Genomic DNA, 25,421 nt, shown 5'->3' on the forward strand with positions numbered 1-25,421 from the left:
CATACTCGAGCAAAACTCGGTCGCCCAGGTACTATATCCAATTACCATGTTTCATCCCTTTTTTCGTATTTGGTACTGAATTATGGAATTTTTTTTTCATTTTTCGTAATTTTCGATATCGAAAAGTGGGCGTGGTCATAGTCGGATTTTGGCCATTTTTTATACCAGGATAAAGTGAGTTCAGATAAGTGCGTGGACTAAGTTTAGTAAAGATATACCGATTTTTGCTCAAGTTATCATGTTAACGGCCGAGCGGAAGGACAGACGCTCGACTGTGTATAAAAACTGGGCGTGGCTTCAACCGATTTTGCCCATTTTCAAAGAAAACAGTTATCGTCATAGAATCTATGCCCCTACCAAATTTGAAAAGGATTGGTAAATTTGTGCTCGAATTATGACATTAATAGTATTCTAGACAAATTAAATGAAAAAGGGCGGAGCCACGCCCATTTTGAAATTTTCTTTTATTTTTGTATTTTGTTGCACCATATCATTTACTGGAGTTGAATGTTGACATAATTTACTTATATACTGTAAAGATATTACATTTTTTTTTTATTTTTATTTAGCACATATATAGTAGTAATAGTAGTTCCTGCCAAATTTCGTAATGATATCTTCAACGACTGCCAAATTACAGCTTGCAAAACTTTTAAATTACCTTCTTTTAAAAGTAGGCGTGAGACGCCCATTGTCCAAAATTTTACTAATTTTCTATTCTGCGTTATAAGGTCAACCCACCTACCAAGTTTCATCGCTTTATCCGTCTTTGGTAATGAATTATCGCATTTTTTTAATTTTTCGAAATTTTCGATATCGAAAAAGGGGGCGTGGTTATAGTCCGATATCGTTCATTTTAAATAGCGATCTGAGATGAGTGCCCAGGAACATACATACAAAATTTCATCAAGATACCTAAAAATTTACTCAATTTATCGTGTTAACGGACGGACGGACGTACCGACATGGCTCAATCAAATTTTTTTTCGATACTGATGGTTCTGATATATGGAATATAAATATGTCTATATCTATCTCGATTCCTTTATACCTGACAACCAACCGTTATCCAATCAAAGTTAATATACTCTGTGTGCAAAGCACGCTGAGTATAACAAGTAAGGAAGGTTAAGTTCGGGTGTAACCGAACATTACATACTCAGTTGAGAGCTATGGTGACAACATAAGGGAAAATAACCATGTAGGAAAATGAACCGAGGGAAACCCTGGAATGTGTTTGTATGACATGTGTATCAAATGAAAGGCATTAAAGAGTATTTTATGAGGGAGTGGGCCATAGTTCTATAGGTGGACGCCATTTAGGGATATGGCCATAAAGGTGGATCAGGGTTGACTCTAGAATGCGTTTGTACGATATGGATATCAAAAGAAAGGTGTTAATAAGTATTTTAAAAGGGAGTAATCCTTAGTCCCATAGGTGGACGCCGTTTCGAGATATCGCCATAAAGGTGGACCAGGGGTGACCCTAGAATTTGTTTGTACAATATGGGCATCAAAAGAAAGGTGTTAATGAGTATTTTAAAAGGGAGTAATCCTTAGTTCCATAGGTGGACGCCGTTTCGAGATATCGTCATAAAGGTGGGCCAGGGGTGACTCTAGAATTAGTTTGTGCAATATGGGTATCAAACGAAAGGAGTTAATGAGTATTTTAAAAGGGAGTGGGCCTTAGTTCTATAGGTGGACGCCTTTTCGAGGTATCGCAATAAAGGTGGACCAGGGGTGACTCTAGACTTGGTTAGTACGATATGGGTATCAAATGAAAGGTGTTAATGAGTATTTTTAAAAGGGAATGGGCCTTCGTTCATAGGTGTTCGCCTTTTCGAGATATCGCCATAAAGGTGGACCAGGGGTGACTTTAGAATATGTTTGTACGATATGGGTATCAAATGAAAGGTGTTAATGAGTATTTTAAAAGGGAGTGGGCCTTAGTTCTGTAGGTGGACGCCGTTTCGAAATATCGCCATAAAGGTGGACCAGGGGTGACTCTAGAATGCGTTCGTACGATATGGGTATCAAATTAAAGGTATTAATGAGAGTTTTAAAAGGGAGTGGTGGTAGTTGTATATGTGAAGGCGTTTTCTAGATATCGACCAAAATGTGGACCAGGGTGACCCAGAACATCATCTGTTGGATACCGCTAATTTATTTATATATGTAATACCTGCCAAGATTTTAAGGGTTTTTTTTTTCGCCCTAAAGAACTTTTTCATTTTCTTCTACTTAATATGGTAGGTGTCACAACCATTTTATAAAGTTTTTTCTAAAGTTATATTTCGCTTCAATAAAACAGTCCAATTACCTTACCATGTTTCATCCCTTTTTTCGTATTTGGTATAGAATTATGGCATTTTTTTCATTTTTCGTAATTTTCGATATCGAAAAAGTGGGCGTGGTCATAGTCGGATTTCGTTCATTTTTCATACCAAGATAAAATGAGTTCAAGTAAGCACGTGAACTAAGTTCATTAAAGATATGTCGATTTTTTCTCAAGTTATCGTGTTAACGGCCATGCGGAAGGACAGACGGACGACTGTGTATAAAAACTGGGCGTGGCATCAACCGATTTGGCCCATTTTCACAGAAAAGAGTTATCGTCATAAAATCTATGCCCCTACCAAATTTCAAAAGGATTGGTTAATTTTTGTTCGACTTATGGCGTTAAAAGTATCCTAGACAAATTAAATGAAAAATGGCGGAGCCACGCCCATTTTGAAATTTTATTTTATTTTTGTATTTTGTTGCACTATATCATTACTAGAGTTGAATGTTGACATAATTTACTTATATACTGTAAAGATATTAAATTTTTTGTTAAAATTTTACTTTAAAAAAAATTTTTTTTAAAAAGTGGGCGTGGTCCTTCTCCGATTTTGCTAATTTTTATCAAGCGTACATATAGTAATAGGAGTAACGTTCCTGCCAAATTTCATCATGATATCTTCAACGACTGCCAAATTACAGCTTGCAAAACTTCTAAATTACCTTCTTTTAAAAGTGGGCGGTGCCACGCCCATTGTCCAAAATTTTACTAATTTTCTATTCTGCGTCATAAGTTCAACTCATCTACCAAGTTTCGTCGCTTTATCTCTCTTTTGTAATGAATTATCGCAATTTTTCGGTTTTTCGAAATTTTCGATATCGAAAAAGTGGGCGTGGTTATAGTCCGATATCGTTCATTTTAAATAGCGATCTGAGATGAGCGCTCAGGAACCTACATACCAAATTTCATCAAGATACCTCAAAATTTACTCAAGTTATCGTGTTAACGGACGGACGGACGGACGGACGGACGGACATGGCTCAATCAAATTTTTTTTCGATCCTGATTATTTTGATATATGGAAGTCTATATCTATCTCGATTCCTTTATATATGTACAACCAACCGTTATCCAATCAAACTTAATATACTCTGTGAGCTCTGCTCAACTGAGTATAAAAAGTTACATACAAAGAAATACTTACATACTCAAGCCACTCATATTGTGCTTCGTTTATGATTTTAAAGCAAAGAAGTGATAAAGTTTAGTTTCAGTTCGAAAGCGAAACTTTTATGAGATTTCTTCATGCTCTTTTAAGAAGTTCAAAAGTTTATATTGTTGTGTACATACATAGCTACTTTTATAGACTGAAACTAATATTTTGGTCAAAAAACTATTGACCAATATCAATGTCCCACATGTGTGGTTAGTTTATCAAAGTTATTCACGTTCTTTTCTTCCTCATTATCTGTATCCATATCTTGGGTTAATAGTTTTCTACTTATGAGTCAAATATCTACAAAGTTTCGGAAAACCATCTGTATAGTTGTTTTTTTTAAACTAAAACACAACATGCAAGCCTAATATTTGCTAAAATGTGCATACATACATACATAAGTGTGTAAATATGTACTTTATAATATGAGAAATACCTAAGAAGTGAAAGAATACACATGACGAGTTCGTTACATGTAAATATGAATATCAGTGATTCTTCTGGTCGTTCTTCTAGATAACAAGTAAGGAAGATCGGGTGTAGTCGAACATAACATACTCACCTGATAGCTTTGGAGACAAGGGAAAGGAAAATCACCATGTAGGAAAATAAACCTAGAGTAACCCTGTAATGTGTTTGTATGACATGGATATCAAATGGAAGGTATTAACGAGTATTTTAAAAGGGAGTGGGCCATATTTCTATAGGTGGGCGTCTTTTCGAGATATCGCCACAAAGGTGGTCCAGGGGTGACTCTAGAATGTGTTTGTACGATATGGGTATTAAATGAAAGGTGTTAATGAGTACTTTAAAAGGGAGTGGCCCTTTGTTTTATAGGTGGACGCCTTTTCAAGATATCTCCATAAAGGTGGACCAGGGGTGACTCTAGAATGTGTTTGTACGATATGGGTATCAAATTAAAGGTACTAATGAGGGTTTTAAAAGGGAGTGGCCCTCAGTTGTATATGTGAAGGCGTTTTCGCAATATCGACCAAAAGGTGGATCAGGCTGACCCAGAACATCATCTGTCGGCTACCGCTAATTTGTTTATATATGTAATACCACGAAAAGTATTCCTGCCATGATTTCAAAGGCTTTTGATTTCGCCCTGCAGAACTTTTTCATTTTCTTCTACTTAATATGGTAGGTGTCACACAAGTGACAAAGTTTTTTCTAAAGCTATATTTTGCGTCAAAAAACCAATCCAATCACCATGTTTCATCGCTTTTTTCGTATTCGGTTTAGAATTATGGAATTTTTTTATTTTTCGAAATGTTTGATATCAAAAAGTGGGCGTGGTCATAGTCGGATTTCGCCCACTTTTAATACCAAGATAAAGTGAGTTCAGATAAGTACCTACGAGAACTAAGTTTAGTAAAGATATATCGATTGTTGCTCAAGTTATCGTGTTAACGGCCGAGCGGAAGGACAGACGGTCGACTGTGTATAACACCTGGGCGGGCTTCAACCGATTTCTTCCATTTTCGCAGAAAACAGTTATCGTCACAGGGTCTATCCCCTACCAAATTTCACAAGGATTGGTAAATTTTTGTTCGACTTATGGCATTAAAAGTATTCTAGACTAATTAAATGAAAAAGGGCGGAGCCATGCCCATTTTAAAATTGTCTTTTATTTTTGTATTTTGTTGCACCATATCACTACTGGAGTTGAATGGTGATAAAATTTACTTATGTATATACTGTAAAGATATATAATTTTTTGTTAAAATTTGACTTTTACAAATTTTTTTAAAAAGTGTTCGTCATCCGATTTTGTTAAGTTTTTTTTGCCAAATTTTATCATGATATCTTCAACAACTGCCAAATTACAGCTTTCAAAACTTTTAAATTACAAAGTAGTCTAATAAAGCCCATTTTGCAATACAGAATATTGGAGTGATTTATTCAACAGTTTAGCGTTTCGAATGTTAGCAGAAGGTTTCAAATTCGTTAGAATATTAATGAGTTGGAATGAAATGAAGCCCTCATCTATGTTGTAACTCTAAAAATTAAAAAGTGTGAAACAAGCAATCCTCATATTAGGATTCAAGGCTCAACGCTCTTGCCAAGATAATTGGATTTTGTATAACGAATCGAGATAGTTCGCTTCACTATTTTCTTGTTTCCTACACTCAAACGCCTTTTCCAAAATAGAAATTTCTTCTTTATAACATTGAAGTTTTCTAAAAACAAAGATTCCCTTCTTATATACTCGTAGATGGAAATTTCCTTCTTTATTAAAAATTCGTATACTAAATTTAGAAAAAAATATATATGGCCCAAAATCAATCCCATTTTATATGTTCTGATGAACTTTTGTTTTTTGAGTGTACCATAATAAAATGATCTAGCTTAGTGGGCCGTAGTTTTGAGACTCTAGCTGATCCTTGCTTTCCGTTTATGGCAATGGAAGTTAACGTTGTGCATCAGAAGTCACATAAACAACAGAGGTTCCGCAATGCCAGAGATCCGACAAACGCCTCCTGAGTAAAAATTATCCTGATGTGGAGAGAAGGGCAGCATATCCTACCTGGAGAGTGGCAACGCAAAGGATGTATGAAACCTAGGTTATTAGTGAAGGAGCAGTTGCAGGATGGTATCAGAGATGATTCCTATGACTACTCGAGAGACAAGTGGTCGAATCCTCTAAACGTCGGTTCTTTTCTAGCCTGAAGTAGTAGTTATGCTTAAAGTATTCATCCGACAAGGTATGTGTCATGGGAAGTGAATCTGTTTTGTTGTAGACGTAAACTGCTGACTCACTTTATGCAATTGTCTATTAATTTAGAAAAACTGTTTGCTTAAATAGATGACTCCCCCTCCCTCATTGCCCAAAATTTTACAATTTTTTATTTTGCGTCATAAGGTCAACGCACCTACCAAGTTTCATCGCTTTATCAGTCTTTGGTAATGAATTATCGCACTTCACCGGTTTTTCGAAATTTTCGAGATCGAAAAAGTGGGCGTGGTTATAGTCCGATTTCGTTCATTTTAAATGGCGATCTGAGATGAGTGTCGAGGAACTTACGTACAAAATTTCATTAAGATACCTCAGAATGTACTCAAGTTATCGTGTTTACGGACGGACGGGCGGATGGACGGATATTACTAAATTAATTTCTTTTTTCGCCCACATCATTTTGATATATAGAAGTCTATATCTATCTCGATTAGTTTATGCCGTTACGGATTACCGCTTTGTGAACAAAATTAATATACTCTGTGAGCTCTGCTCAGCTGAGTATAAAAAGAGACGGTGCCACGTCCATTTCCAGAAATTTTTTAATTTTAAAATTTAATTTATTGTATTGAAAATTATTTGAAGGTATGAAATATCTTAAAAAGCAAAGGCGAAAATAAAATTGGAAAAAAGAAAAACCGTACACAATTATCCAATGCAAATCTACACCAGTTGGTGACAAAGCGAATTCAATCAATTCGCCATGCAGAAGAACGTCAAGTCAAGAGAAAATTTTCATTGATTTCGATTAACTGACATATTGGAGTACAAGGCGTTGTATGGAAAATTATCAAGAAGAAGCAATCAGCAACACTAAGTACTGAATTCGCCTTGTTTTAAAACACAACCCTTGCTTTGCAAAATTAATATTTAGGTGTGCGAAATGTCAAACATTGACAATATTTAGAACCACAGTAGGAATGAATTTTTTTTTCTTTACAGAGTTGCATGCAATATGCTAATGAGCTGAATACAATCGAGGCCGCAAATATGGCTATGTTTCGTAGCAGATTATAATTTATTAATTTTGATATTGTGAAAATGCCGGGACATAGCATTTCCCGGCGGGACACTTTAAAATTTGTGAAAAATACAGGATGCCCCGGCCAATACGGGACATTTGGCAGCGCTAATGTATATATGTGTATCTAATATTAAAAAAATAACGTACCTTTCACATTGAACTTTTGTAAGAATTTTTCAGTATTCAGAGACACCAACTTGTTAGGTATTCATGTAAAATAAATACAAATCTGACATAATGTATGTAATTTTATTTATTCATATTTTATTTGATTTACCATAATTTTAGACACTGGTAATTCTACCGCTAGAAAAAGGCATAAGAAATGGAAATACAGTACTCGATATTTAGAAAACACATCGATTATCGCACCGTGAACCTAGTACTCGATGTATCGATATTTATATAGATACTTTGGCAGCTCTATAGACTCCTCTTCGACATAACATTAATTCTCAACACTTCAACTCAATGCCGCCAGCAACGCCAATAACTCTCCTGTGCTAATCTACCTAGTACTTAGTACTGGTATTATGATCGGGCGACATCTGTAATTCGGTAATCGGAAGTTGCTGTTAGTCAAAACTTCACCACAATGCCGCCAATAACACTGCTGTGACGCCACCTACGACGGGTAATAAATGGCGTTGTGAGTGGGCGACATCGGTCATTCGGTAGCCGAAAGTTCCTGTTGGTCATATAATGCCACCTACGAATATTTTAGCATGATCGGGCGACATCTTTAATCGGGAGTTGCCGCTATTCAACACTGTGCGTAATACGCGAGCATGGGATTCACCACGTGGAAAGAAATTTTTCTCATATAAAATAGCATGGTTAATCCCATACCCGCGAAGTAACGGCATGAAATATTGCTGATAGCATATCTTGAACCTTCTTGTTACTTCCAGTCACCAATCGGTATAAAAATACTCTTTACGAATGCCCTCATCAAATGCTTTCATTTGATATCCATATTGTATAAACACATTCTAATGGTACCCGGGTCCACGTTTTGGTCTCAAGACCCTAGCCACCCAGCGGTATGAAATATAGCATATAGCCTATTCGGTTACCTAAATAATATACCTACAAAATTTTATAAAAGTCGGTCCAGTAGTTTTCAAGTTTTAAGCATTTGAACATACACTCACCACATATCATTTTTATATACATATATAGATAATACTTATGCAGTTTTATTTCAGGTAAACAAATTTACACATTTGGCGAAAATAAACATCAGCTGACTTTTGTTTACAAATACGCCATCTTGTATTATTGATTGTGGCGATGTTACTGTCACGCATCTATATGAAAATTGTCATTGTGCCGCGGCCTTTAACAATACAAAACATTTATAACGAACCTTTTTACGCAAAGCACCAACAGCAAAAGATTTTTTTTTCATAACGGCGTATCTATAATACACATACATACATTAAAATGTTCAGACATTTGCGGCAGTGATGGTGTATAAATTTAACCCACCAATGGAATTTATGTTACACCATCCAACAACACAATCGTTTCCGTCAAGGAAACCTTTGCTAACACGAAAGTAGCAACGGAAATACGTTTTCTTCGCATTGCCGCTCGCTGCATTGCAGGTAATTCGCTAACTAGCGTATGCAATCTCTGCTTCAGATTTCGAGCTGCAGTGTCAAATGCGAACTGGATCGATCGCAACTATATCTTATATTATTAGGGTGGCGATTATGAATCGAATAATTTTGGTAGTAGCTACACTCTGTTCAGAACGATATTTCAGGTGAATTTGCCATAAACGAATGCTATTGTAAAAGTCTATGAATGGACATGCAAAAGAGATTAATAGGCACTTCCATAACTTTAAACATCGTCAAGTAACCAAATTAGTTAACTAAATTTTGGCATCTTCATTTTTATACTCAGTTGAGCAGAGCTCACAGAGTATATTAACTTTGATTGGATAACGGTTGGTTGTACAGGTATAAAGGAATCGAGAATCGAGATAGATATAGACTTCCACATATCAAAATCATCAGTATCGAAAAAATATTTGATTGAGCCATGTCCGTCCGTCCGTCCGTCCGTCTGTCCGTTAACACGATAACTTGAGTAAATTTTGAGGTATCTTGATGAAATTTGGTATGTATGTTCCTGGGCACTCATCTCAGATCGCTATTTAAAATGAACGATATCGGAATATAACCACGTCCACTTTTCCGATATCGAAAATTTCGAAAAACCGAAAAAGTGCGATAATTCATTACCAAAAACGGATAAAGCGATGAAACTTGGTAGATGAGTTGAACTTATGACGCAGAATAGAAAATTAGTAAAATTTTGGACAATGGGCGTGGCACCGCCCACTTTTAAAAGAATGTAATTTAAAAGTTTTGGAAGCTGTAATTTGGCAGTCGTTGAAGATATCATGATGAAATTTGGTAGAAACGTTACTCCTATTACTATATGTATGCTTAATAAAAATTAGCAAAATCGGAGAACGACCACCCCCACTTTAAAAAAAATTTTTTTTTAAGTCAAATTTTAACAAAAAATTTTATATCTTTACAGTATATAAGTAAATTATGTCAACATTCGTCTCCAGTAATGATATGGTGCAATAAAATACTAAAGTAAAAGAAAATTTCAAAATAGGCGTGGCTCCGCCCTTTTTCATTTAATTAGTCTAGGATACTTTTAATGCCATAAGTCGAACCAAAATTTACCAATCTTTGTGAAATTTGGTAGGGGCTTAGATTCTAGGACGATAACCGTTTTCTGTGAAAAAGTGCGAACTCCGTTGAAGCCACGCCCAGTTTTTATACACAGTCGACCGTCTGTCCTTCCGCTCGGCCGTTAACACGATAACTTGGGCAAAAATCGATAAACTAAACTCAGTTCACGTATTTATCTGAACTCACTTTGTATTGGTGTAAAAAATGGCCGAAATCCGACTATGACCACGCCCACTTTTTCGATATGGACAGTTACGAAAAATGAAAAAAAATGCCATAATTCTATACCAAATACGAAAAATGGGATGAAACATGGTAATTGGATTGGTTTATTGACGCAAAATAAAACTTTAGAAAAAAACTGCAAAATGAGTGTGACACCTACCATATTAAGTAGAAGAAAATGAAAAAGATATGCAGGGCGAAATCAAAAGCCCTTGGAATCTTGGCAGGAATACTGTTCTATCTATATCTATCTATAAATCTAAAATCGCTAAATGACATGTATGCACATAACTTCACACAGAATGCTCCGATTTTAAAACGGTTTTTTGCATTTGAAAGCTTAGCTACGTGAGATGGTACAGTTAATATAATTTGAAGGTATATATTATAAGGGCGTGGTAAATTGCCAAAATGTAGTAAAAAATCATAAAATTTTTATTTACACAACTATAACTCATAAACGGAAGGATGGATTTGAAAAATTCTGCCTTTCACTAAAACTTTGAAATATTTTCCTTCGTCCTGCATAAAAAAAATAATTGATTCCTTTCTCATATCAGCCAAATTGTTTAAACAAAAGTAACATTTTTACCAAAAAAATCGTATGTGTGACTGTTCGGTGTCAACTGTGCGCGCCAATTGCTTTTGAGTGAGCCATGATGCGACATATACGTACATATGTACATAGCATTCGCTGCGTTATTTAACTCCGGGCGTAGGTCTATAGGCATGTATGTACATATGTATGTATTTTAATATCACATCAGCTTGAAATATGTATGTACATACATATTAATGCAACATAAATGGTTAAGAATGCATACATCTATCAAAAATACTCTTTCGTTAAAAATATTGAATATTGCCTTAAAATTCTTAAACAAAAGTTTTATTTTTTGGTATTTTGCATGTATCACTATCACTACACATTATAAAACAAAGTCGCATTTCTGTCCCATGTCCCTTTGAATGCTTAAACCTTTAAAACTACGCAACGGATTTTCATGCGCTTTTTTTCTATTAGATAGAGTGATTGAACTTTGTAAATTGTATAATAACATCCATTAAATAGTGGAGAAATACTGTTATTTTTGAAGTTTCTAATGTGATGTATATACATATATAAGAGAAAGTGGTGTTAGTTACACTATTTATAACTCAAGAACGGATGAACAGATTTGGCTGAATTTGGTGGGGGGTAGCTTAGAACCAGGACAGACATAGGATACTTTTTATACCGTTCTGTATAGGGTCTTGAGATTAAAACGTGAACCTGGGTAATCCTGGGATATGTTTGTACAATGTGGGTATTAAGTGGAAGCTGTTTATGAGTAATTTGATACGGGGTATTTTTCGTACCCGTGGGTGTCTAGGGTCTCGAGATATAGGCCAAAATGTGGACCCGGGTACCCCTGGAATGTGTTTATACAATATGGATATCAAATGAAAGCTGTTGATGAGTGCTTTAATACAGGGTAGTTTTCATACCTATTGGTGACTAGAGTCTCCAGATATAGGCCAAAATATGGACCCGGATCTCCCAGGAATGTGTGTGTATTTTGGATATCAAATGAAAGCTGTTGCTGAGAGCTTTTAAGTAATTTTCATTGTGTTATTCGATTTAGTCGCATGAACCTGGCAACTGATAAATATGCATGCGAAGCCGAAATAAAGCCATGAATTAATAATACCCACATACCTATTTACATACGTCCTATTCGATTTGCCTACAATTTGGTATATACATTTGCCTATATTAGTATTTACGATGCTTTTTTCCGGGAAGTAGACCAGAGACGGACTGGGACTGGGATTAGGACTAGGACTGAGACTGAGACTCGGAGTGGGACTGGGACTGAGGCTCGGATTGGGACTGGAACAAAAGACATACCACCCTCTGGGACTGGCAATAAGATATGAAGAAGAATGAGAAAAACTTGAGAGAAGAGAAAATAGAGAAGGAGACTGAGAAAGAGATAGAACGAGACGAAGATGGAGATAGATGAAGCGAAAAATACGGAGGGAGGAGTGAATACAAAGATTAGGAAAAAGTGTAGAGGGGCGAGGGCAGAGTTAGACGGAAAAAGCTTATTAAAATGTATGCAGATATACCAAATTTAGGGCAGAACAACGTCTGCCGGGTCTGCTAGTATATAAATAAATTAGCGGTACCCGACAGATGATGTTCTGGGTTACCCTGGTTCAAAATTTTGTCAATATCTCGAAAACGCCTTCATATATACAACTACCACCACTCCCTTTTCAAATACTCATTAACACCTTTCATTTGATACCCATATTTTACAAACAAATTCTAGAGTCACCCCTGGTGCACTTTTATGGCGATATCTCGAAAAAGCGTCCACCTATAGAACTAAGGCTCACGCCATTTTAAAATACTCATTGACACCTTTCATTTGATACCCATATCGTACAAACAAATTCTAGAGTCACGCTGGTCCACCTTTATTGCTATATCTTGAAAAGGCGTCCACCTATAGAACTAAGGCCCACTCCCTTTTAAAATACTCATTAACACCTTTCGTTTGATACCCATATTGTACAGACGCATTCTAGAGTCACCCCTGGTCCACCTTTATGGCGATATCCCTAAATGGCGTCCACCCATAGAACTATGGCCTACTCCCTCTTAAAATACTCTTTAACACCTTCCATTTGATACCCATGTCATACAAACACATTCCAGGGTTACCCTTGGTTCATTTGCCTACATGGTCATTTTCCCTTATTTTGTCTCCATAGCTCTCAGCTGAGTATGTAATGTTCGGTTACACCCGAACTTAGCCTTCCTTACTTGTTATACTCAGCTCAGCAGAGCTCACTGAGTATATTAACTTTGTTCGCATAACGGTAATCCGTAACGGCATAAACTAATCGAGATAGATATATACTTCTATATATCAATATGATCTGGGTGAAAAAAGAATTTCACTTAGCCATGTCCGTCCGTTTGTCCGTCCGTCTGTAAACACGATAACTTGAGTAAGTTTTGAGGTTTCTTCATGAAATTTTGTATGTAGGTTCATGGGAACTCATCTTAGATCGCTATTTAAAATGAACGAAATCGGACTACAACCACACCCACTTTTTCTATATCAAAAATTTCGAAAACCCGAAAAAGTGCGGTAATTCATTGCCAAAGACGGATAAAGCGATAAAACTTGGTAGGTGCGTTGACCTTATGACGCAAAATAGAAAATTAGTAAACTTTTGGACAATGGGCGTGGCACCGCCAACTTTTAAAAGAAGGTAATTTAAAAGTTTTGCAAGTCGTTGAAGATATCATGATGAAGTTTGGCAGGCACGTTACTCCTATTACTATATGTATGCTGAATAAAAATTAGCAAAATCGGATGACGAATACGCCCACCTTTAAAAAAAAAAATTTTAAAGCCAAATTTTAACAAAAACTTTAAAATCTTTACAGTATATAAGTAAATTATATAAAAATTATTATAAAACAAAATTTCAAAATGGGCGTGGGTCCGCCCTTTTTCATTTAATTCGTCTAGAATACTTTTAAGGCCATAAGTCGAACAAAAATTTACCAATCCTTGTGAAATTTGGTAGGTGCATAGATTCTATAATGGTAACTGTTTTCTGTGAAAATGGGCGAAATCGGTTGAAGCCACGCCTAGTTTTTATACACGGTCGACCGTCTGACCTTCCGTTCGGCCGTTAACACGATAACTTGAGCAAAAAACGATATATCTTAACTAAACTTAGTTCACGTACTTATCTGAAGTCACTTTATCTTGGTATAAAATATGGCCGAAATCCGACTATGACCACGCCCAATATGAAAAAAGAGATGAAACATGGTAATTGGATTGGTTTATTGACGCAAAATATAACTTTAGAAAAAACCTTTCTAAAATGGGTGTGACACCTACCATATTAAGTAGAAGAAAATGAAAAAGTTCTGCATGGCGAAATCAAAAGCCCTTGGCAGGAATACTGTTCGTGGTATGACATATATAAATAAACTAGCGGTACCCGACAGAAGATGTTCTGGGCCACCCAGGCCCACATTTTGGGCGATATCTCGAAAACGCCTTCACATATACAACTAAGGGCTACTCCCTTTTAAAACCCTCATTAATACTTTTAATTTGATACCCATATCGTAGAAACACATTATAGGGTAACCCCTGGTTCACCTTTATGGCAATATCTCGAAAAGGTGTCCACCTACAGAACTAAGGCCCACTGCGTTTTAAATAATCATTAGCACCTTTCATTTGATACACATGTCATACAAACACCTACCCATGTCATACAAACACCTACCTAGGTTACCCTAGGTTCATTTTGCTAAATGGTGATTTTCCCTTATTTTGTCTCCAAAGCTCTCAGCTGAGTATGTAATGTTCGGTTACACGCGAACTTAGCCTTCCTTACTTGTTTTATTTCTAGTTATTTAACGAATGGTAAATGGACAATTTTTTGTGCAATAGTAAATACTGCTAAAATATACTCATTCAAACACACTCACTGCTCAATAAACGTTGAGGACGTAAAATACATTTTATGATACCCATTCCATATACTTTAGACACGTATTTAAATTTGAGAATACTATCTTATTTTCACGGGGAGGTGTGAGCGTCTATAAAATGCCAAATTTATAGATTTTCACAGCATTTTCGAAAAGCTAAAGATAAGAGAGAAATGACGCAGACTTCCCTCAGCAGCGGGTACTTGTGGCGGTTATTTATCGCATATATCTACTTGTTTTTATTGGCTTTGAACAAATAAGTATAACATTATGTATTTATTTTGAATGTTTAAGCTTAAGTAGATGTGTTCATACCTTTATATGTTAAATATTAAGAATACATGTATTGTATGCTCTTTTTTCGCACTAATAAGTAATTTCTTTTATTAACTGAATATTTCTTTCTTTCTTGCAGCTGACAATGCGATAAGTAAGTACATTGAATTTTTCACCATAGAAATATAATTGGCATAAACAATAACAGAGAACAAAATTTGCATTCGTTTTTTCCCCTCAAAATGCTGTCCTTTACAAATTTCAAACTTATTCCCGAATTTTGGGGTGGTACCGAGTGGATAAGTATAGGAAAAAGTTTGAGTTGCTGACTTGCGTTTAGCCGCAACATATGTACACTGAAAGAAAAAGACTGGTAAAATCAACCGAAATACGGGTCAATTCAACTGAAATTTCTGTCAATATTTATCCATCCCAACAAGATGTTGAATCAACTGCGCACAAATCGTTGATTCGTAATTGACCGTTTTAGTAGTCAAATGAACAAAAAAAGTTTGTTGCGACAGCTTTGTACGAAAGTACCTATGTTGCCATATACATACATTCATACGTAAATATGTGAACACATAAATACGCATGGTTGCTACATATACATACTTATGTACGCACTTACTAACCGAACTACAATTGTGCTGGCACACATTAAACATTATACACTTTATTATTTTTTTTATTAAACGCACTTACAACAAATTTTATATTTCACAATTGATTTAATTTATAGTTTTGAACTTCGCTTTTCAAATAGAAATGAAAATAGTACTAGTCACAAAACTGATTCTCAATTCTTTCAGTTGCAGCTCAGCTCATTCTCAATTTCTACTCTAGCACGTACCTAGTTTCCACCCTTGATCGTTTCGAACAAACCTTGTAGTATAAATGTTTGACATAACATTTTAAATAGAAAACCTGTTAGTTATAGAAAAGTAAAGAATCAAATCGCAGGAAAGTAATTTACCACTGGAGTAACTTTACATGTAATTCGGCAAGTTTAACTTTCGTAACACTTTAAGTTGAAACGATTCCAAAACAACTCAAACCTTAATGCTGTCGGAAACATCAACATAAAAAGGGATGTTTTTATACTCAGTTGAGCAGAGCTCACATAGTATATTAACTTTGATTGGATAACGGTTGGTTGTACAGGTATAAAGGAATCGAGATAGATATAGACTTCCATATATCAAAATCATCAGTATCGAAAAAAAATTTGATTGAGCCATGTCCGTCCGTCCGTCCGTCTGTCCGTCAACACGATAACTTGAGTAAATTTTGAGGTATCTTGATGAAATTTGGTATGTAGGTTCCTGGGCACTTATCTCAGATTGCTATTTAAAATGAACGAAATCGGACCATTACCACGCCTAATTTTTCGATATCGATATCATTACCAAAGACAGATAAAGCGATGAAACTTGGTAGGTGAGTTGAACTTATAACGCAGAAGAGAACATTGGTAAAATTTTGGACAATGGGCGTGGCACCGCCCACTTTTGAAAGAAGGTAATTTAAAAGTTTTGCAAGTTGTAATTTGGCAGTCGTTGAAGATATCATGATGAAATTTGGCAGGAACGTTACTCCTATTACTATATATATGCTTTATAAGAATTAGCAAAATCGGAGAACGACCACGCCCACTTAAAAAAAAAATTTTTTTTATGTCAAATTTTAACAAAAAATTTAATATCTTTACAGTATATAAGTAAATTATGTCACCATTCAACTCCAGTAATGATATGGTGCAACAAAATACAAAAATAAAAGAAAATTTCAAAATGGGCGTGGCTCCGCCCTTTTTCATTTAATTTGTCTAGGATACTTTTAATGCCATAAGTCGAACAAAACTATACCAATCCTTGTGAAATTTGGTAGGGCTTAGATTCTAGGACGATAACTATTTTCTGTGAGAAAGGGCGAAATCGGTTGAAGCCACGCCCAGTTTTTATACACAGTTGACTGTCTGTCCTTCTGCGCGGCGGTTAACACGATAAATTGAGCAAAAATCGATATATATTTACTAAACTCAGTCCACGTACTTATCTGGACTCACTTTGTATTGGTATAAAATTGGCCGAAATCCGACTATGACCACGCCCAATTTTTCGATATCGAAAATTACGAAAAATCAAAAAAATGCCATAATTCTATACCAAATACCAAAAAAAGGGATGAAACGTGGTAATTGGATTGGTTTATTGACGCAAAATTCAACTTTAGAAAAAACCTTTGTAAAATGGGTGTGACACCTACCATATTAAGTAGAAGAAAATGAAAAAGTTCTGCAGGGCGAAATCAAAAGCCCTTGGAATCTTGGCAGGAATACTGTCCGTGATATTACATATGTAAATAAATTAGCGGTACGTGACAGATGATGTTCTGGGTCACCCTGGTCCACAATTTGGTCGATATCTCGAAAACGCCTTCACATATACAACTAAGGGCCACTACCTTTTAAAACCCTCATTAATACCTTTAATTTGATACCCATATCGTAGAAACAAATTCTAGAGTCACCCCTGCTCCACCCTTACGGCGATATCTCGAAAAGGCGTCCACCACTAGAACTAAGGCCCACTCCCTTTTAAAATACTCATTAACACCATTCATTTTATACCCATATCGTAGAAACAAATTCTAGAGTCACCCCTGGTCCACCTTTATGGCGGTATCTCGAAAAGGCGTCCACCAATAGAACTAAGGCCCACTCCCTTTTAAAATACTCATTAACACCTTTCATTTGATACCCATATCGTAGAAACAAATTCTAGAGTCACCCCTGGTCCACCTTTATGGCGATATCTCGAAAAGGCGTCCACCAATGAAACTAAGGCCCACTCCCTTTTAAAATACTCATTAACACCTTTCATTTGATACCCGCATCGTACAAACAAATTCTAGTGTCACCCCTGGTCCACCTTTACGGCGATATCTCGAAAAGGGGTCCACCTATAGAACTAAAGCCCACTCCCTTTAAAAATACTCATTAACACCTTTCATTTGATAACCATATCGTACAAAAAAAATTTAGTCTCACCCCTGGTCCACCATTATTGCGATATCTCGAAAAGGCGTCCACCCATAGAACGAAGGCCCACTCCCTTTTAAAATACTCATTAACACCTTTCGTTTGATACCCATATTGTACAAACGCATTCTAGAGTCACCCCTGGCCCACCTGTATGGCGATATCTCGAAAAAGAATCCACCTATAGAACTAAGGCCCACTCCCTTTTAAAATACTCATTAACACATTTCATTTGATACCCATATCGTACAAACAAATTCTAGAGTCAGCCCTGGTCCACCTTTATGACGATATCCTTAAATGGCGTCCATCCATAGACTATGGCCCACTCCCTCTTAAAATACTCTTTAATACCTTCTATTTGATACACATGTCATACAAACATATTCCAGGGTTACCCTAGTTTCATTTTTCTACATGGTGATTTTCCCTTATTTTGTCTCCATAGCTCTCAACTGAGTATGTAATGTTCGGTTACACCCGAACTTAGCCTTCCTTACTTGTTTTATTATGTTATTAGATTCATTCGCGTGAGCGAAAATTGGTAAAAACTTGAACAAAATGTTACTAACTTTGGAAAAATCCTGTTCGTTCAAACAAAACTTTTGCAACAAGAGAGCGCAATTTTGATTTCGCTTGGAGGAGAAGTTGCAAAATTGTACCCGATAAATAAGTGTCCGGTATCTCATAATTTTTTTGCACAATAAATTCAAAAAAGGGGTTTTCGTTTTGTAATTATAACTGAAAAACTAGTTTTTTGTTGTTTTCCCATTTTTTGTGTTTTTTCGATTTGGTGGTTTTCTAATTTTGATGTTTTTTTTAACAAGTGGCACCATCGTCATAAGTAAAAATTAGAGAGCGCAGTGAGTTTAAAATTCTCTTTGAAATTTGCTCATGTATTGACTGTTTATCGCTGTTAAAATGACCAGTGAGATCAGTTTTGTTAACAGAAAAATCAGTTGGATTGGTTAGGAATCTATCAAGTTTACAGCATTTTGTTAACTTAAGAGCGACAATTTCTCTTCTGTTGAAATGACTAAGCTACCTTTTTCGCTTGACAAAGAACTCGGTGGAGTTAACCATAATTCGATCAATTTCACCGAATCTCCGTTAAGTCAAGAACAACAGAACCGACTTGTTGATTTTATTAGCACCATTTTTTCAGTGTACCTTTCAAGAATTTTACTGAAACTACTTGAGCTAAAAAAAAAATTATTAGTGCGATTTGGTATATTTAATTTATAATTTTTGAACTTTTGCTGCCATTTTCAGTTATTTAGTTTCTTATTTCGTTCTCAAACCGTAGCAGTTGGTAAAGGATTGCAAACTCAAACTTTATATAAACTCCAATTGAAATAAATTAAAAGCCAACAATACAATGAACGAGTAGCTCAGTTAAAGGACAGAACTCCACAAAAGGTTTTCTTAGGCATTTCTGTAGTTTCAGGAACTAGCTAATATTTTGCAACAACTTTTCTCCCAGCCTCTCTCTTCTGCATTCGATCTACCGGCAAAGAAAAAGAGTATCCAGTAAACATGCAAAATATATTAGTTAAACATTTACTGCCAAGGTAGGTAGGTAGGTTGAACTGGCCGGTCCATGAGGACCTCACATAGACTGATTGAGTCCGTAGTGTTACCAGAAGTTTGTTTTAACGAACAAACTGAAAAACCCTATCAAAAACCAGGACCTATGTTATAAAATAACTTCGTCCTCTTGCCAAATACTAGAAGCTTCCTAGGACTTAAGCCACTTGCTGCTGCTAGATCTGACAGCTGTATCACTCCTAATAGCTGGAGTCTTAGCCTGTGAAGTGCAGGGCACGAGCACAGAACTTGCTCGATCGTTTCCTCCTCCAACCCGCACTTCCTACATCTGCTATCAATGACCAAGCCTAATTTAAAGGCATGTGACGCCAGAAGGCAGTGTCCAGTCAGAATACCCGTCATGAGTCCACAGTCCTCTCTTTTTAATGATAGGAGCAACTGTGTTAGTCTAAGGTTGTAAGACCTACACATAATCAGATTAAGCTATTCTCTTCCAGGGTTTCTACTGCTTTGGTTACGGCTAATATTTTCGCTTGAAAAACGATACAGTAATCCGGCAGCCTGTAGGATCTGCTTATTTCCGGATCAGCGCAGTATATCGCAGACCCTACTCCTTCCACTACTTTGGAACCATCTGTGTACACATGTATCGCCTCGTCCGCCATTTGCGCACCCTTGCGCCAACCGTCCACCTCTATTGTGGCCTTAAGATCTCCCTCTAAGCGCAGATAGGTAATCATGTAGTCTGTTCGTCTTGTGATTGATGACGCTATACTACTATAGCCATATGGCCGGTGCTCAAGCTGCCCCGAAGCACCGAGCTTGATTGCGGTCGTTAACGCTTTGTTCTTTGCTACCAGGTCTACAGGTGGGATGTGCAGAATGGCATACAGTGCAGCCGTCGGGGTTGTTTTCAGGGCTCCCGTAATGCTAAGCATCGATAGTCTGCATACCCCTCTAATTTTTTGAGGTATGTTGTTTTTTGTGTGGCTTTCCACCAAACAAGAACTCCATAGTATAGAATAGGGCTTACAATCGCTGTAAAAACCCAATGAGAAAGAGAGGGCGATAGACCCCACGTACACCCTAGCATTCTCTTACATACATAGAGGGCCTTCTTGACCCTCTCCTCTACGTTGAGCTTCCATGACAGCTTACTGTCTAGGATGATTCCTAGATATTTTGTGCAAGGTTTCTCCTGTAAGGTCACCCCTCCTAACTTAGGCCTGGTCCAATTTGGGACCTTGTACCTCTTTGTAAACAAGACCATATCCATCTTCTTCGCATTGACTTTCAATCCGACATTAGATGCCCAGGTATGAATATCCCGAAGCGCCCGATCCATCAAAGAACTAATCGTTGGAAGGCGCTTTCCACTTATGACAATTGCAACGTCATCTGCGTAAGCCGTAAGTTTTACGGGTCCATCATCGAATTGCCTGAGCAGTTGGTTGATGACCAGCGTCCACAGCAGAGGTGATAACCCTCGTCCCTGCGGCGTGCCCCTGTCCACTGATTTCGTGGCCTCGTACAATCCCCATTATGATGTAATCTTTCTGCAATTTAACATGCAGCCGATCCATCTGATTAAGGCAGGATGTACTTTAATGTAATTAAGACCATCCATAATCGCCCATTTTGCAACATTATTGAAAGCCCCGGCAATGTCCAAGAAGACTCCTAGAGCATATTCCTTATATTCCAGGGATTTATCTATGCTTATTACAACCCTATGCAATGCGGTGTCTACCGACTTGCCTTTGGTGTACGCATGCTGTGTTGTGGAAAGCAGCTTTTCATCCACGTTGGACTTTATGTACACATCTATCAGCCTCTAAAAGGTTTTGAGAAATGATGTTAAGCTAATGGGTCTATAGTCTTTGGGATACACGTGACCGATCTTCTCCGCCTTTGGTAGAAAAGCTACACGAGCAGTTCTCCAAGAGTGCGGTACATGATTCAGTCTTATGCACCTATCGAATATTATTTTAAGCCATTCCACGACCACCCTACTTGAGACTTGTAGCATGGCCGGGAATATACCATCTGGGCCCGGCGATTTAAAGTTAGAAAACGTCTTCACTGCCCACTCGATCTTGGTATCGGTCACCAAGCCCGGCACTACTAGCTCCGTGATCGAAGTGTGAGTGATGTTTGCTGGCTCTTCTAAACCGTCTCCCGATGGGAAATGTGTATCGAGAAGCACATCAAGGGATTCCTCACTATTACTTGACCATTCCCCGTTCTCTTTCTTTATTAGTCTCTGGACTATGTTTCCCTTTGCTAGGACTTTTTTAAACCGTGCTGTTTCGCTGGAGCACTCTATGTCCGTACAGAAACTGTTCCATGACTTTCTCTTCGCCCTGGTAATTTCACGCTTGTAGATCCTCAGTAGGTCCCTGTACTCGTCCCGACGCGCTTCGCTTTCCGCGGTCTTTGCGAGCTTAAACATTTCTTTTACCTGTCTTCTTAGAAGACTCAGCTCATTGCTCCACAATGGCAGCTTTGCTTTTTCTCTGAATCTTCTTAGAGGGAAAGCTTTGTTATACGCAGTCATAAGCGTCCTTGTTAGGAATTCATTCGACTCCTCCAGTTCCTCTACATTAGCAACCTCTTTGGGTTTTCCCAGTTTTGTTTCTACATGTTTCTGGAATTTAGTCCAGTTCGTTGACCTAGGGTTTCTAAAGGTTCCTCCCTTCTCTACCCTCTTTAGGGGGATGCTGAAGCTGATATATGCATGGTCGGAGAAGGATGGTCTATCAAGAACCATCCAATCATACCTTGATATATCACGCTCGGAGCTCAATGTAATATCCAGAACATTGTTGGATGTTGGACCAATATATGTAGGGACATTTCCCCTGTTGGCTATCTGCAAATTGGTTTGCAGGATGTAACAAAACAGAGATTCGCCTCTCTCGTTCGTATCTGCTCCTCTCCACGTATTGTGGTGCGCATTTGCATCTGCGCCTATGACCAACCGCCCTTTGCGTACTTCCTCCTGTACTAACCTTTTACACCCCATCGGTGGAACCTCCGCAACATTGGCCATGTAGCAGGACGCCAGGATAAATGCCTGCTTATTCTTTTGCTGAACGGCCACCGCTACGAGATCCTCAGTGGTGTAATTAGGCAGCATATAGGAATGCAGCTGTTTCCTTACCATTACTACAGCTCGCACCCGTTCTTCCGTTTGCGCGTAGTAAACGCCAAACCCGCGCGCGCTAAGTCCAGAAACCTTTCCTCCCGATGAGAGCCACGGCTCCTGGATCAGCGCCACGTCAAACGAACCCTCCTCAAGGGTTAGGAGGAGTGCACTCGACGCCACTTTACTGTGTTGGAGGTTTATCTGTAGGACTCGCAGCACCATTGGGCTGTTTGTCCCCCTCCAGCACCTTCGTCTTGACGTCGTCGTCCTCCCCTTTCCCTTTTGGTTTAGAGTATTCGAGGCCCCCTTCAGCCTCTCGTGACTGTTGTGCCGGGTGTTCCTCTGTGCGAGTCACAGCACCATTTAGCGGTTGGTCCTCTTCTCCACCTGTCTTTTTTCCCTTAGGCTTTTGAGGTCCTTTTCGACTTCGCCCACCTCTAGCGTGTTAGGGTTTTTATCATCGGGACTTCTTTTCCTGAGTCGGATGTAAATTTTGCCAGTGCCAAAGGACATTTTGCCAAGCTTCGTGTACAAAATATCCTCCGCCTGCTTGTTTATTTGGAAGATGTAGAACTGACCATCCTCGGTAAGCCGAGATACAGTAAGTACCTTCCAATCCTGTGTCGGTATGTTCGGAATCTGATTCTGCAGAAGTCGCAGTGTATCCTCAGACTTCATCACGCATGGTATCCATACCTTAACTTTTGGTACCGTAGGGATTTGCGCTTTATCCACCACCTCAAACCGCGCGTTCGTGCCTTGCCTTTGGAGGTTTGGAACCACTTCCTCCAGCCACCGCAAGCTCGCGATGTTGTCGCACGCTATCATCTTCACACCATTATACCATCCCCCGAATCAAAGGTTGGAAGGGGCTTACTTGGTTGTTCCCGCATCATCTTAAGCATTAACCTCATAAGCTCCCTTTCCACAGATCTCCACCTTTCAGTAGTCATTTGTCAGAAAGAACTGCTACGATCAACCAGCGCCACAGTCAGTGACTGCTTTGCCACATCACTCATCTTCTCGGGAAAAGCAGGAGTCTTAGTGTTATCTCCCTTTGGCACCTGCGAGAAAGCCGGAGTCTTAGCGCTAACTCACTTTAGCGCCTGCTAGAAAGCCGGAGTCTTAGCGTTATCTCCCTTTGGCTTATCTCCTACTTCTTTAATTGGAACTTCCCTCTGACTAGCAGCTAGGTAGCTGCTACCTCGCTATTGGAGCCCATCTGTCTTACAGCTTTGGGCCTACTTGTCTTGTCTATGCGACTGCCCTGCCTTGCGGCTCTAGGACTGGGTCCTTTCTGCCTCTTGAAAGCAGGCTTGTCGCCTTCGGCCGAACGTTGCCTCTTCATTCTGCCATTCGACGCTTCTTCCTCCTCGTACCGGCTTCAGAACCGAGGGTTTCTCGCAGCAAACCTTTTGAACTGCCTTCGACCTACTTCTACCGCTTCATGGGCCCATTCCAAGCGCTCGATCTACACTTCTGTTGGGTCGACCACTGCTCCCAAGCGTTGTACAATTCTTAGTGATGCACGGTACTGCGAGAGAGCTCTTTTACTTCCTCTGCTCTCCAACACGGAGTTCATTGAATCAGCACTACTCTCACTCCACGAGTCCGACGCATCGCTTAATTCGTATTTGTCGTCCTTGGATTGCGACTCAGTCCTCCTCTTTACATCGTCCTTATTACAATCAGGTAATGAGTCGTTCATCTTGGTTGTACGACCACGTGCCCGACAAGGCGGGCTCAGCGGTCCAGTATTATATACGGGGAAAGAACCGTCCGCCACAGCAGCGCCCCTTGCTGTGGTAAGGCCATTAATACTTCCCGAGGTGGCCCAGTATCGGGAAGGCTCCGTTCGAATACAGCCGAATTTATCCCCTGGCTGCAAATCGTCCAATAGGCACGGTCCGCATAACACCCTGGATTAGGGGGTTGGCAGTTCTTGGTCACCGACATCCCGCCGCCCTCCTATGAGGCGAAACGGCGTAGATGTTAGTCCTAAACAGCTCCGCCTCATAGTCGGGCGCTATGGAGTTCGGCTAAGCCCTCACACTAACGACAAGGTGCCTACCCTAGTGAGGGTCTGCAAAACTGTTTCCTCAATTTTTAACTAAGGAAGAAAGTTTCTTAAAAAATATTTGTATTTATTGTGGCCATTTGTTTCATTCTTTATGTTATTCCTTTGTTTCAATGTTGAATAAAATTTTTATTTAAAAATTATTTATATTTTTTAATATCTAAAGCTCACTTTCAGAACAGCAGGTTATCTTTTTAACTTAGATTTAAATTGACATAAGGGTTGAAAAGATAAATTGCCTTCAAACCGATGAGATAGCTGTTAACTCGGGGTTGAAACGGTAAATATTTAACCCAGCAATTTTGGGGGGTTAAATTTTTAACTCTGTGCCAATTTGAAAATTTCGTTCGAATATTCGTTGTAGATATTGCTGGAGCTGCGCTAAAAAACCCCATCCATTCAGTGCCATACCGGCACGAACAATTATACGCGTACCACACTCCTGCCAGAAAACTTGCTTCTTCCCACAATACCAGTTTTTCTTTTATATTTCTAGGATATTTTCATCTTATATTTCACATTATAAACATTTTGTTTATTTAAATAAACGTTTTTTATTTCAGAAAATGACATAATAGCCGTATTTTTTTACACGTATATG

At 38.2% G+C, this 25,421-nt stretch overlaps 1 protein-coding gene across 2 annotated transcripts in view; it reads left to right on the top strand.

Moving 5' to 3' along the window:
* Positions 1-25,421, top strand: part of pb (proboscipedia) — a 548,713-nt gene that overhangs the window by 173,604 nt on the left and 349,688 nt on the right. For both annotated transcript variants that reach the window (XM_067760267.1, XM_067760268.1), the window contains exon 3: positions 15,144-15,158. In XM_067760267.1, the coding sequence (XP_067616368.1) occupies positions 15,144-15,158 (15 nt within the window). The remainder of the gene's footprint in view (positions 1-15,143; positions 15,159-25,421) is intronic.

Source organism: Eurosta solidaginis, chromosome 1 (assembly GCF_040869045.1).
Source record: "Eurosta solidaginis isolate ZX-2024a chromosome 1, ASM4086904v1, whole genome shotgun sequence".
In the NCBI taxonomy this organism is placed as follows: Eukaryota; Metazoa; Arthropoda; class Insecta; order Diptera; family Tephritidae; genus Eurosta; species Eurosta solidaginis.